The sequence below is a fragment of the Triturus cristatus genome, chromosome 5_1 (assembly GCF_964204655.1).
Source record: "Triturus cristatus chromosome 5_1, aTriCri1.1, whole genome shotgun sequence".
In the NCBI taxonomy this organism is placed as follows: Eukaryota; Metazoa; Chordata; class Amphibia; order Caudata; family Salamandridae; genus Triturus; species Triturus cristatus.
This window is the reverse complement of record NC_140587.1, coordinates 401,942,249-401,956,660: the sequence shown is the minus strand read 5'-3', so window position 1 is coordinate 401,956,660 and position 14,412 is coordinate 401,942,249. Positions and strand designations below refer to the sequence as shown.

General features: G+C 44.4%; 1 protein-coding gene across 2 annotated transcripts in view; it reads left to right on the top strand.

Annotated features, from left to right (window-relative positions):
• ATP6V1C1 (ATPase H+ transporting V1 subunit C1) overlaps positions 1–14,412 on the top strand; it is a 354,471-nt gene that overhangs the window by 62,700 nt on the left and 277,359 nt on the right. For both annotated transcript variants that reach the window (XM_085605130.1, XM_085605131.1), the window contains exon 2: positions 2,172–2,341. In XM_085605130.1, coding sequence (XP_085461256.1) covers positions 2,201–2,341 — 141 coding nt within the window. In that variant the 5' untranslated portion in view covers positions 2,172–2,200. The remainder of the gene's footprint in view (positions 1–2,171; positions 2,342–14,412) is intronic.

Sequence of the window (14,412 nt, the reverse complement as noted above, 5' to 3'; positions counted from 1 at the left end):
CGGCGTCCAGACCGCTGAGACAAACAGCGGGCGCCGGAATCACCCCACAGGTCCACCCACCCCGACTGGGTGCAGCCGGGGGACTTCAGCGTCCTTTGTGAGCGCTCGACATGTTTTATTGGAGTTTCTAAGCAAAATAAATCACACCAATGAATGGCCCCTAAAGAAACACGGTTCATTGGATTAAACCTTGCAAAATCACATTGCCACTCGAAGGAAACTATCTGGCAGGAGCGGGGTCCAGGCCCCGCGACAGCCCCTGCTCTGCAGCCTGTTTTGTTTCAGCACAGACAAGGGTGGCGGGGCAGAGCCTGCTAGGGGTCTGGGGGCCTGGGAGGGGGCTACATGCGCATTTCTGAATAGAAGGCTACCCCAGCCCTCCCTGGGCTAACTGAAGAGTGAGTGACAACGAGAGCACAGGACCCAAGGTGCTGGCCCACGTGGAGAAAGAGCGCGCACAGACTCGGCACCGGGTTCAAATAAAAACACCTATTTATCTAGAATTAAAGGAAGTGTTTGACTGACCTTGCAGTTTTAGTTTGTTCTTTCTTCCTTTTTCTTTCATAGCCTTTTTTTCTTTCTTTCAAATTCGTCCATCTAAGCTCTACATCTTCCTTCCTTCCCTCCCCCTCTTTCTTTCTTCTCTCCGTTCCTCCCTTCTCTCTCTCTCTCCCTCCCTTCCTTTTTTCTGTGTTTTATGATTATTTGTATTCTTCTTTCACTTCTTTCTTTGTTCTCACATTTCTCTTCCTTAACCATTCAGTTGACCCTTGCAGTTTTAGTTTTTTCTTTCTTTCTTTCTTTCTTTCTTTCTTTCTTTCTTTCTTTCTTTCTGTGTTTTGTGATTGTTTATTTTACTTTCACTTCTTTCTTTCTCTTTTCTGTGTTTTGTGATTATGTTTATTTTACTTTCACTTCTTTCTTTTGCTTGGTAATATTTAATGACGACAGGTGGCGGAGAATCTGACGAAGATTATTTAGATGATATTTTAATGAAAAATCCTCCGCCTTATCAAGAAGGGCTAAGCAGAGTTACCCCGAGTGCTCTCCTCCTAGAGACACCCTTGGTGCCACAAATAGTACATGATAAAACAATGGAAAGGGTACTTCCAGAGAGGGAAGCGATAAATAAAAATATAAGTGAATTAATACAGAAAATTACCCAGTTAAACACACATCCTGAAGCTCGGACTATACCAGTGACTAGGTCTCGCATTTGCAAAAGTTTAAGCTATTGGCATTGTTCATGACAATGACTTTTTAATCTATTTTATAAAACAAACACATAAATAAATGCCATTATCATTTACAATGCCAATTGCTGTGTCAATAGCTAGTGTTGCATTATTAGCAATGCCAACTGCTCACACTTTTATAATGCGAGACCTATTGCATTGCAAATGCTTGTTGAAAGTTGCCAGGTAGTACTAGTTCTGTGGTTTTTGTACACTAGTCCTGGGCAGGTCACCAAGCTAATGTCTGCAGGTGGAAGGTGAGCAGTTTTCCTGCCACCCTGCTACATACAAATGGAATGATGCTTCATGAATCTTGTGTCCATTAGCACACCCCGAGGGGTAGTGGTATCCTACCTGCTGCAGCTGATTAAGCAGGGAGCGTTTACTGTCTAGCTCGCCTGTGCTGAGCGAACAGGGTTTCTTCATCTTTTGGTTGTCACTGGGTTACACATCTATTTCCATCTCAAAAGGCGGCCTTCCCGCTAAAACTTGTTTTTTGAATTATTGTTCTCTTTTTTGAGTAGTATCGTGTCTGTCTTCCTATTTCTTCCAGCAAACCCCAGCTGCTCTTCTACTTCCGCCTGTGTCAATTGATGGGAAATGGTATTGCATAATTGTGTTTCTTCTGTAATTAGTCTGTTTTATGCTGTTCCTTGAATTTCTACCCTCAAAGCTATCGGTTAAGAGAATTACAAATGCAGACTGTTGTAACCTGGGGTCATAGGAGTTGTATTTTAGTCACCCCTAGCAGTGTCTCCTTCTCTTACAGTAGTCTTTTGGACCTTGTGCAATAAGACACGAGTGCTCGCTACCTACAGACCTGTTGATGCTCTACCAATGTAAACGCATAGTCATTGGTATGCTTGTAGTACTCGTATGTTGGAAATCCCCATGAAGCTCATCCTAATGCTGTGTTGCTTGTTTTCTTGTTTGCAGAATTTGTTTAATCGTAGGATTACTTCACAATGGCAAACACAACAGAATTTTGGCTGATTTCTGCTCCTGGAGAGAAAACGTGTCAACAAACGTGGGAGAAATTACATGCTGCAACCACAAAAAGCAACAATCTCTCTACTAATGCAAAGTTTAACATTCCTGATTTAAAGGTAAGTGATTCTTTCAGTTATACTTTACATGGGCAGATTAAAAGCTTCTTGTTACTCTCTCAGCTCTATCTCAGTGGCACATTCTAAACTGTTTCAGGTCGCATAGATGCATTTTTAGTATGATTTAATTGAATGGTATTTTCTGATGCATTACAGCCCGTTTCTTATGATTAGCATGTATTGTATTGTGGCATATGTATAGTGGAGCATACTCATGAGGGATAGCGGAGTCTATTTTGCATTTTTTTACTCAGCACCCTTTGATACTGCATAATTCCCACCAGTGTGAGTTTGTTTTTGAAGGAATGGCCGGTCAAGACTAGAGTGGAGTCAACCTGGATGGTAGAGCTCTGGCTTGGTGGTAGATAAGGTGCTTCTACTAAAGGAAGAGAGCTCCAGAGCTGTGTACAACACAATGCGCCTAGCATATTGTACATTGCTTTGAATGTGGTGTTTTTGGCCACGGTCATGCAGAGGAGAGACTAGGTGGCTGTTGAAGTGGGAGTTCCAATATCATAGTTAAGGAGTTGTTTGTCTGCTACATTCTAGATTTTTGTAGCTTCCGAATCGCATAGATCGAAGGTCCAAGGTATATCAAATCTAGACTGCAGAGTATCAATTTTTTGCGTGAATTTTGCCCTTCAAGAGAAAACCAAATAAGTCATGATTCAAGAAGGGTATTTCATCCTATAAAATTGATATACTTGCAGTCTGATCACTTTAAGTTTAAGGGAGAATCCATAATCACCCCTAGATTTACTTGGTGTGATGAGAGTTTGGAAGTGAACCTAGCTCTTTTGGTTAGATGATGGACGTATGATAGGTATTCCATATACTATAGGTAGTATCTCAGCTATTGACAGGCTTAGGTTCAAGTGGTTTATCAGCATCCATGATCAACATCAAGGAGGCATTGGGTGATGACACAGAAATCAAGTACCAACCCCCAGGTGTGGATCTTGTGCGGCCCAGACCCGCCCACTGAGACCCTGTGCATCTAAATCCCAAGCTATCCACCTCACTAAAGTGGGAGCAGACCGTAAAAGACAAGAAGAATAGGGAGATATCACTATTCATCGCTAAACATTACTGAACATGAGCAGTACAGGCTAACCTTGAGGGGTAGCCTCTGGTCGTAGGAGAAGACTCGAAAGTGGGAGCAGCAGCACCGAAGGCGTTCAGCACAGTCAACTATTTGCATCAACAGTAAGTAAAAGTTTACCCAGGAAACACAGTTTAGGAAGCGGGCTTTATTATGTAGTGTACCAAGGTAGGGGTACATCATGCACACATTTCAGACAACCCTTATTGGCTTAGAGGGGCTTACTTTAATAATCCCAAGTACTCTTATTTGTGGTAGTGCGGTTGAGCAGTTTAGGCTTATCAGAGGGGAGTGTTGAGCATTTGTTGCACACACATGGTTAATAAATGATAGACACACTCAAAAAGAGTGCTGAGATCAATTTTGGAAAATACATATTTTTATATATTTTCAGACACCAAGATCATCCGAATCAAATTAGTACTTTCGGAAATAGGATTTTTACAGTAAAATGCTCAAATGTTTTTTGAGGCATAAGCCTCGAACGCGGTAATGTTATCCTATGGGAGAATCATACAATGCATATGTATACTTCCAAACGTTTCTTGAGAGTGCCTTTTGGGACTTAAGGTGCTTAGGGTCCAAGAACCCACCAGCTGCTTAGTTTTACTTGCCCTGGTGAGTCCTGGTGCAGAGGGGCTAGTCACGTAGGTAACCTCAAGTGCTACGTGTTAGTCTATGGAAGGATACCTGTATAAGAGAGGCTGCAATTGGGGATTTGGGGACAGGTTTGGCAGAGCCCAAAAGGAGCTTTGGCTCTTCAGTCTCTGAGGCAAGAGAGCACCGTCGGTTTACTTGAACACGGGCTGTGGGGTTCAGGTGCAGAGGGTCGCTTGCGTTGGAGGCTCTAACTTTACTTGAGTGACCTGTAGAGGTGAAGAATACAGAACAGAAGGCCCACTCTCGGTGTAGGCCTCATTGTTCCTGAAGTCCCTTGTCGGCCAGTTGTCTTTGGCGTCAGTGGTGTTTGGGCTGGACACTCAACAAGCCTTGGTTGCGGCAAATGCGCTAGCCCACCTTTGGGTCTTTCTGGACTCCCTTGTTTTGACCCAGTAGTCAGCCTTCTTCCCCAACTTCTGAGGAGAAACTAAATCCACTCCGTACTGATGCAGTGTTTCAGAAGTACAACAGATGCTCTTTCGTTTTCAAATTATAGAGCCCTTCATAGTCTTGCACTTTACTGCCTTTCAACCAGCCACTTAGTGTTTTGACTGAGAAGTCAACAAAAACTACCCAGGACTGACTCAAGGTTTTGTGAGTCTCCCTGAACTTAATCCTGTGAATAACTCCCATTGTAGAGTGCCCCAGTGTATCTGGTTTAGCTTTCTCATTTTATAAGCCCTCTCAAAGGCTGTAAACCACTTTGTGATATCATCACCCCCAACATATTTGCAGACCATCCCTTTGGAGATTGTGGGATCAAAAGTTTCCCATCTCTCCCTATTTATTTTGTTGCTGCCACCATTCATGGGGTTTAGGCCCATTTCAGCCCTCTCGCTTTCTATAGCCAGGATTTTGGATTCAATGGATGCTCTTCTGGCTAGTCTCTCAAGGAATACTTCCTCTTCTTCTAGTTCTTCTCCCTGTCTGAGTTTCCTACCTCAGTAGGGGAAGAACTTCGAGGTACAGTTTTAAGGTAGATGTGAGGGGTACCTCATCACCTTCTAGTTAAGTTAGGGCAGGGGTCTCCAACCTTTTCTGCAGTGAAAGCTACTTCTGATTAGTGAAAATCCAGATGAGCTACTGACGTTCAAGCAGCTAATGGTGCATTTTACCCAGAGACCCCCATGCCCAGGTTTATTGACTTGGTAAGTGTTCAACACCCATCCCAGGTGTCAAATGTTCCTGTATCAAAAAATGCTGTGTAATGTAGAGTGCCCTAGGCTGGGAGGATGCCTCAGTTGTTTGAGGTCCTGCCCAGAGAGCTACAGGAACATGTTTGAATTCCAGCAGGGCCTACTTTTCAGGTCATCCTTACAAGCGCCACAACATGTTCTGCCCTGTAACCATTACACCTGTCATTCCAGCACCCAATGCCGTCTGTTTTTGAGTGGACCAAATGCACTTGCTACTGTTCACGTCGGCACAGGCTTCAGGCGATATAAAAAGCAGGGGTCACGCCCACATTTTGTCACAGTGAAGTGAAACCATCAAAAGCTTCTGGTGCTCTGCTTTTGAAAAACTTGTGAGGTGTGATCTGGGTGACACTGGGATGTTTAAGGTGGTTCTCAACGTGAAGATATATGAAGTTTGGCAGTCGGAGGTCAGCAGCAGATCCCTTGGAGGGTCAGAGACAAAGCTTAGAGCAGACCTGCCTGGAATTAGCTCCAGGCAAACAGCAGACAAGGTGCATGTTGTAAACGCCTCCATCCGAGTATTGCACACAATGCCATAGTGTTGTAACTCTGCCACTCCAGTTGTGCAAATTGTAACACAGTGCCAGATTGTTGTGCGCTTTATGCCACAGCGCCTTAGTGTTGCGGTGCCTTTCCCATTTTTATTGTTAAGCTATAAAATAATGCTTTAAAAAAATCAGAGCCAGGAACTTCATTTTACGAATCTTGGGGCTGTGAAGAAATGTAAAATGAAGTTGCAAAAGGTATTTCATTTATTTAAAAAAAAAAAAAAAAACCCCTGTGAAATACGGCTTTCATTTAATAAAATGTTTCACTTTTTTCTTTTAAATAAATAAAGTACCTCTTCATTTTACATGTGTCGCCTATTTCAACAATAAGATAGTGTGTCACATGGATATATATTTTTAAAAATAAAGTACCTCTTGCATGTTGACCACATACCAGCGTCTGGGCCCTTAAGCTGCCGGTCCCAGGCCTTAAACTGGTCGTGCTCTTCGGCCCAAGGTGCCGAGCACTGCACCACTTGCGCTGCGGTGTATGCAGTATTCAACTACAACAAACCCAAACGGATTCCTGGGCCTTACAAGGCTCCGGTGGCAAGGCTGCTCCTCCGGCCACAGAGATTGCGCATTTTGGAAGTGTAGTGTGGGGCAGCAGAAGGCAGGCCGATCGGCTCCCAGTGGCCAACCTAATACTGCTCTTGCTGGGCTTTTGGCTCTGACGTCACCCTGCTGCCCACTCCAGTTAATTTAATTCAGCCAATTGTGAGCAGCATATTTGGTTGAGGGTGGGCAAGCACTGCAAGAGACCTAAAATAAACAGAACAATAACAACAGTGCATATTTACTTTTAATGTAGGGCATCAAACTGCACTAAAATGGATGTTTGGGCCGTGAACTACTCACAGGGTGTCTGTGAGGTACCGGTAGCTCGCGATCGACCGGTTGGAGACCCCTGGGTTAGGGGGACTGCACCCCGGGTACTGGTTCCAGACTCATGATCACTGTCCACCTCCTCATCTATAGGGGTGTCAAGACCTTTTGTTAAATGGGTGGCATCAAACTCAACAAGGAGGTCCTGGAGCTTTGTGTTTGTAGGGTTTGATCCAGTTTCGATTTTGCTGGCTGTACAAAGGTTCCTTAACTGCTTCATACTATGATGTAGATAAGGGGTCAGGTTGATTTCCTGGACCAATCATTTGTGTCAGACCTTTTTAGTACAGTTGGGACCTTATTGGAAAATCGAGAGAAAAAAAAATCTAAACAGACCTTCAAGGCCTAACTGACTAGTACACTTTTAAAAGTTCTAATGCAATGGACTGGGGGACTTAACACAAGGCGCTAATATTTCAAATAATTTTTGGGGGATAAAATCGAAAAATAAAAAAAACAATTTTTGACTGAAGTCAACTGTGGATTTCTTAGCGGAATCACCTATTGACAGTGGTATCGACAAATGCAAAGTCTTGTATCCCACAGCTGAACCGTCAATGTAGGAAGCTGGCTTTTTATGTATTGTTCCAGTGTAGGGGTACACCATGCAAAAAGTCCAGATAACCCCTATTGATTTACAGGGGCTACTTTAATAATCCCAAGTACTCTATTTGTGGTAGTGTGGTCGAGTAGCTTATGCTTAACAGAGGGGAGTGTTGATCATTTGTTGTACACAGAGAGTCAATAAATGAGACACACACTCAAAAAGAAATCTGAGTTCAAAGAAGAAAAATACAGATTTCTATATATTTTTTGACATCAAGTGAGCACTTTGGGAGATAGGATTTTTACAGTAAAATGCACTAAAATTGATTTTTGAGGCATGAGCCTTGAACATGGTAATGTTATCCTATGTCTGAATCATACAGTGCATACATATACTTGCAAACGTTTCTTGAAGAAGCCTTTTGGGATTTAAGGTGCTTAGAGGCTAATGTCCGAGAAACCACCAGCAGTTTGTTTTTTCCTGCCCTGGTGAGCCCGAGTGCAGAGGGGCTGGTCGCGTTGGTAGCCCCGAGCGCTATGCTTTAAAGTCTATGGAAGAAGGGTACCTAAACACGAAAGGCTGCAAGTGGGGACTTGGGGACAAATCCAGCAGAGCCCAAAGGGGGTTTGGCTTTTGAGGGTCTTTGGGGTTAAGGGGGCACTGTTGGTTTACTTGAACCGGGGTTGTGGGGCTCGGGTTCAAAGGTGTTTTGCCCGGCGGGTTGCTTGCGTTGGAGGCTCTCACTTTACTTGGGTGACCTGGAGAGGGGAAGAAAACAGAACAGCAGGGCCAGTCTTCGTGTAGGCCTCGTTGATCCTGAAGTCCCTCGACGGGAGGTCGCCTTTGACATTGGTGGTGTCTGAGCTGGACACTCAACAAGTCTTGGTTGCGGCAAAGGCTCTGGTACTCAGGATATTGGCTCTGTGAGGCTCCTGGAGGGTCTAGCGTCTCAAAACTCACTGAAGAGAGGGGCTGACCTCCTAAAACTACTGTGATCTCCTTCTGGTGAGATGCTCCCTAGGTGCACCCAGTGATCGGCAAGACAGAGCACCGGCAAGTGCGATCGTGCTTGCACCTGCAGGGGGTGGCTCCTCCACCCCAAGGGGGATGCTGCTTGGTTGTTGAAGCGCTGGGCAGCCTCCAAGTCTTTAGGAGGCTGCACAGCGTTTGGACGAGTCAGGTCTTTGCAATTCTCGGGACAGCAGCAGCAGCCAGGAAGGATTTGGTGTGAATTCCGGAGCTGGTACACAGATCTTGCGATGTTTGCTCTTCTTAGTCCTTCTTCAGTTCCCAGGTAAATTAATCTGTATTCCTGGTATACTGAATTTAGGTACATTTAGGAGTGTGTAGGCTAGTAGCCAATGGGCTACTTACCCTAAGGGGGACAACACCACCTATTAGACCACTTCCTATGGAGAGTGTGCATAATCCTGACCTAGAGTTCCTAGTTTTGCTAAATCCAAGATGGAGAAACGCTTTCTTGGTTGTCCACTTCAGGTGGCCCACCTTAGGGGTGTGCCTAGCCTGAAAGTACAACAAGCCTACTGACTGACTAATTTCCTGCCTGCTCTGGTGCCACAGGGGCCACATGGGGTGGCATTCCCCAGGTCTGGGGGGGAAGCCGTTGTCTCATATCAAAGCTAGCAGAGGCTTTAAAGCCTCTGGCCTTGACATGCTAATTTACTAGACATCTGCTGAAGGAGGTGTGATCACTTTCTGCTGGACCAGGCATTGTTTCTGACCTCAGAGTGCGGACTCTCACCTGCTGGGGGTCCCAAACTCGTCTGTGATGCAGTCTTCGTCTCCCATCCCACATACTTAAATGGCATTTTTCACCCACCAAATCACAAACAAATAACATACAATTCCATCAAAATAGTTTGTGAAAAGTTGGCAGTGCTAAATCACTGCACTACAGTACATTAAACTCTAGAGTGAGCGCACAACTTAAGGATAAGAATTAATTTTCCACTGAAATTCACCGAGGTAAAGTAACAATTCTGAGAGATTAAACATTTCAGGCTAAAATGTCAGGTGTGAATGCACTCAGTACAGGGCAGTGCAAATTCAAACCGCCAGAAACAAAATGCTTTTATCTCGCCAATTGTCTACAGCAGTCATAGGTAAAGGCAAGAAACATCAAGGACGTGGGAGGGTGATGGGGGAAGCTGCCATCTGTATTGCAGAGCTGAAAATATCCCGGTCATGTTGTACTGTACAATGTTTTCCTTTACATCCCCCCACCCACCCCCCAAATCCACTTATGGGGTTTCCAGTTCTTTTTTCCGCAGCCCTCCACTACACAAAGCATTCAAAACGCCTGTGTGTGTGAAAGTGCCCTTTTTGACATGGTCACACACACTTTGTGCCCTAGTACTGATGCTTTTTGACTGAAGGAGCACTGGGTCCCTGCCATTGCAGGCTGCGTGAAATGGTGCAAACCATTCCAAAAACACAACATGGCACACTCACTGTGTGCCTCAGGGGCTCAAGGATCCTTTTGGTCTGCTGAATTGGGCCTCCCCCATTGGGTTGTAAGCAGGGATGGCTAGGGGGAAACCTGGTGAGAAAATGGCGACGGGCCACACTGATGCACTAGTGACCTGGTTGCGAAGGCGGCCCGCTGCTGGACGCTGACATCAGCACTAGGATCAGAGTGCAGGAGCGAAAGGCAACTGAGCGTTTCTCCCAAGTGTCGTGCCTGGCTGAGGATTCGACCACGGAGAGAGCCCTGAACTACGTAGAGCAGTGGGCGCCGATGGAGAACAGGGCGAGTGAGGCTCCAGCTGCATGGCTGTGGGTGCCCTCTCCCCTCCCCGTGCTTATTAGAACACAGCCTTCATGCCTTGCGAGCGGTGCAGTACCCCTGGGCCACGTGGCTGCACCGGTTTCCCGAACCCCAGAGACAGCCTATTTTGGTGAAAGGGACTGATGGCCCTGGGCGCTGCTGCGGGAAACAGGGACTAGAACTCGGCTGGGAGGAGTTCCAACCGTTGACTCAAGATCTGCCTGGGAGGCTGGAGACCTCTCTACATGCCCCAATTGAGACTGTTGCAGGCACGAGGGGGGGAGGCTCGGGATGCTGATGGTTGAGATGGACTGAGCTCCCTGGGGGCTGTGATGGTAGCTGAAGCTAGGCTACACTGGGAAATTCGCCCAGGTAGATGGGCCTTGCTTTCTTCCCCTCCGTTCCCTGGCCACTACACCCCATGGTGGAGGACTAGCCTGGGGGGGATAGCACCAAAAGTGCGACAGGTGAGTCCTGCAAGAGCGCTACAGTCCCTGGCCCAAGAACGTAACTACTGTGGATGTCCCCCGCTTGTGAGGAAAATATAAAGAGGGGGCTCCAACTCATGGAGCATCAGATATCCTAAAACTCCCTCTAGTAATGCAAACACGAATTTCAAACACAGACAACTGAAACAGCACCTGGAAACACGAACAGTTGATACCTATCACAGCGTGACCAACGGCAACAAGAAAACAGACTTCGTCTTCTATTCTAAACGCCCTGCAAGGTGGAAAAAGATCTTCCTTCTTCACCTACAAGTTACTAAGTCAATCAAAATATCCTATGGATCAAAACTCACTACTTCCCCCTCCTTAACCTTTAGAGGGGAAATCACCATTTCTATTTTCAGGACAGGGAACATACTAATACAGGCTACAGACCCTCACCATCTTTGATCGACACTTCCCGTCACTTCTCACCTCATTATCACAACAGGGCCATGTGCCCCAAATTCCTCTCTCCCCCCACCCCTGATCATCAACCCAGAACCGGCCCGCCTTCTTTTCCCCAATGATTCGCTATGCACCTCTGTAACACCCTCTGACACTCTTGGCAACCTTGTCATTCCCATTAACACACACCTTCGACAAATCTCCACTAAAATGACTTCACTTGCTTCCACCCCCAAACATCAAACACATAGTAACAAAACTTGATGAGGCACACCGAGCCAGACCATCGGCTACTGAACCCTCTGCGGGCGCACCCCTCACTACTAATGCAGACTCTTTTCAGCTCACACCAACTGTCTACTCCTCCAGCCCAAACGTCATAAATCATCCCCATAGAGTAGCACACTCTCCCTTTTACTCAGAAGTTGCCGCTTATTCTCCCACTCTCAGGGCTGAAAGCCTCATTGACACACTTACCCAGCTCCTGAACCGAATGGAACAAACTTGAATCCCTAGCTAATAGCATCTTGCATCTAAGACAGGACCTCTCAAACCAGGCCAAGTTATCCCGCTCACACACTACTGGTAGTTATTAATTGACTCCTCAAACAGGTTCTCCAATTTCCATACAACGCACTCTCTGGAATTCTACTCCCTTGTGTCGTCTGTCCCACAGACCCCACCAAGCTCTCAGCGCCACATCCACTCCAATCTTACCTCAAAAAAAGAACCAGAATATGGTTCACAAGCCTCTCTCCACAATCCCAGTAACAGTGGGTACAAATTGAATCCCTAGAATTATCTGCTCGCCCACACCTCCTGCTCAATACACCACCATTCAAACACTACATTCCACTAACATGCCCTCTAACATGCATGCTCCTCAACTGTACATCAGCAGTTCAACACGCTACAGATATTGCCGAAACTATACTCGGTCACTCTAACTGCCTAACGATTCTCTAATTCTCTATTTATGCATGTACTTTAATCTAAGGGACTTGCATTATATGTAAAGCTATTTTATGTAAAGTGCTCTGATACCTTAGGGTCTAGCTAGCGCTATATTAAACTTATAAATAAATGCACTGCATATACTATATGTGAGCGTCCCTACAGCAGGCCTTCGAGCCCTATGGCAGGGTGCATTATATTATATGCGAGGACATATCTGCATGACCATTGCCACGACATTGCAAGAGGTTAGAAAGCCATATTAAGCAGATGTACTGGTCATTCCAAGTTACCCAGCTATATAATGGCTTCACAGAAAATAATTATGTTTGGCATTAAACACAATGGGCCCGATTCACAAAGGTAATCGGAGACAAAAGTCTAACTTTACTACTTTCGGTATTCACAAGGGGCATTTATGAGTAGTAAAGTTAGACTTTTGGTGTAGGTTTAGACCAAAAGTCTATCTTAGACAAATGTCCAACTTTACGACTAGTAAAGTTAGACTTTAGGTCTAAACTTAGACTTGTGGTCTAGGTTTACCTATGTGAATCGGGCTCCTTGTCTTAATAAATCTGTACTGATGCTAGTACTAAATTTATTATGATTTTGGAATTGTTGTAATACAATGTATGAGCTGTCACTAATAGATCCGAAAAAAAGGCAACTGCAAGTTTAGCCCTGCCTAAAACTCAATGTGCTATTTTATGAGGCACCAAGAAGCCAGCAATTGAATACTAAAAATAGTATTCAAACTGAGAACACATACCACCCTGAAAAAGGAGTACAAAAATTAAATGGAAACATAACTATCATACACTTTAGAAGCTGGATTTTAATGTTTAATTTACCAGAGCTATTCACAAAGGTAACTTAACACTTGAGTATTGTGAGCAATTTACACGTGTAAGTCTACTCTAACACTTTTGAATACCTATACAACTTTTGTCTGTTTGCCATTTATATAGTGTTGATTTACGTAAAAAGTGCAGACTTGCGGGTTTCCACCCATTCAAACGGGGAGAGGAGCCAAATTTACGAGTGTAAGTTACTATTGCCAGAAAGAAGTAGTAGTAAGTCCAACACTACACATGGCCAACCATTGGTAATGCAACACCGTGGCTTAGAAAATAATGGAAATAGGGACTTAAAATAGAACCCCATAGGGAATTATGTTAAACTTAATTATTTCAAATAGTTATAAATATAATGTTAAATAATGTATCTAACAATCAAACATTTTTTAATTTTTAAATGTTTGAATAACCTTTTTGAACTTAAAAATATATATAACATTACTTTTTGTTAAACTATAATTAGTTAATTCTGTACACCACTTTTAATACATAATAAATATATATTTTACTGTAGGTGGGATTTTTTCAGTTCAACTACTGAAATATTTTTAATTTAATAGATTAAAATAAATGTCTAATTCAGAATTCTTAATAGTGCGGTAACTTTTTTTGTTCTACATTTAAAACAAATATATTGAATTGATATTCCATGAAAAATATATGTGCTGATTTAATTTTTTTTCTAAAGTTTTATAAACTTTTTAAAATGTCTCTGTATTTTATCATAGGGGGATGTCCAGCTCGGAGGTGGAGATCTCCCTATGGTAATGAATTGGGAAAAGTAAAAAAGGTATTAAACTCTAGCTCTGAGCATGTATAATTGATGGTTTAAATAGTTTTTATTGATTTTATATGGATATACGCAATTACATTAACCACCAACTACATCCACCGGCCGGTAGAGAAGCATAGCCAGGAAGAATTGATAGAGAACGAAGGTAGGAAATAGTAGAAGAGAAAGAGGGGTAGTTTAGATGTCTGGGCACGTTCTGTGTTTCGATGGGTCGGGAGGACTCCTGTGCTAGAGATTTGTGTTACCTAGGGCTGAGCAGCGGGTGGTGTGTTCGCATTAGAGAGTCGGAGGACTCTGAGGTATCGTGGGCAGGTGAGTTCCAGGAACTCTGAGGAGAGAAATGCGACGGTGGAGCCCCACATTTTCTCGAATCTGGGTAGTGTGTGGGAGAGGCCTGCTGTAATCTTCTCCATGCCTTCCAGTTCCCATATCTTGGGCAGCCAGTCTGTCTTAGTTGGAATTTCTACTGTACCCCAGCGTGCTTGGCGGCGCCTAATGCTAGGGTGATTGCTTTCCCACGGTCAGACTTAAGAGGGTTAGGGTGGCCTAATAGTATGAAGCTAGGGAGCCTTGGAATTTCTCTTTGATGTATATTATCAATATCACTTAGGATTGTGTCCCAATATGCCTGTATTTTCGGGCATTGCCAAAGGATGTGTGTGAGTGAACCCCGTTGCCCACAATTGCGCCAGCACTGATCGTTCTTCCTGGGCTTCCAGCGCGCAGTTCTGGCTGGAGTATAGTACAAGTAGTGAGCAATTTTTAAAAACATCTCCTTTCCAGCCGTGCAACAAAAAGAGGCCCTTGCTCTGTGGAAGATGTCCTGCCATTCTTTGAGGGAAAAC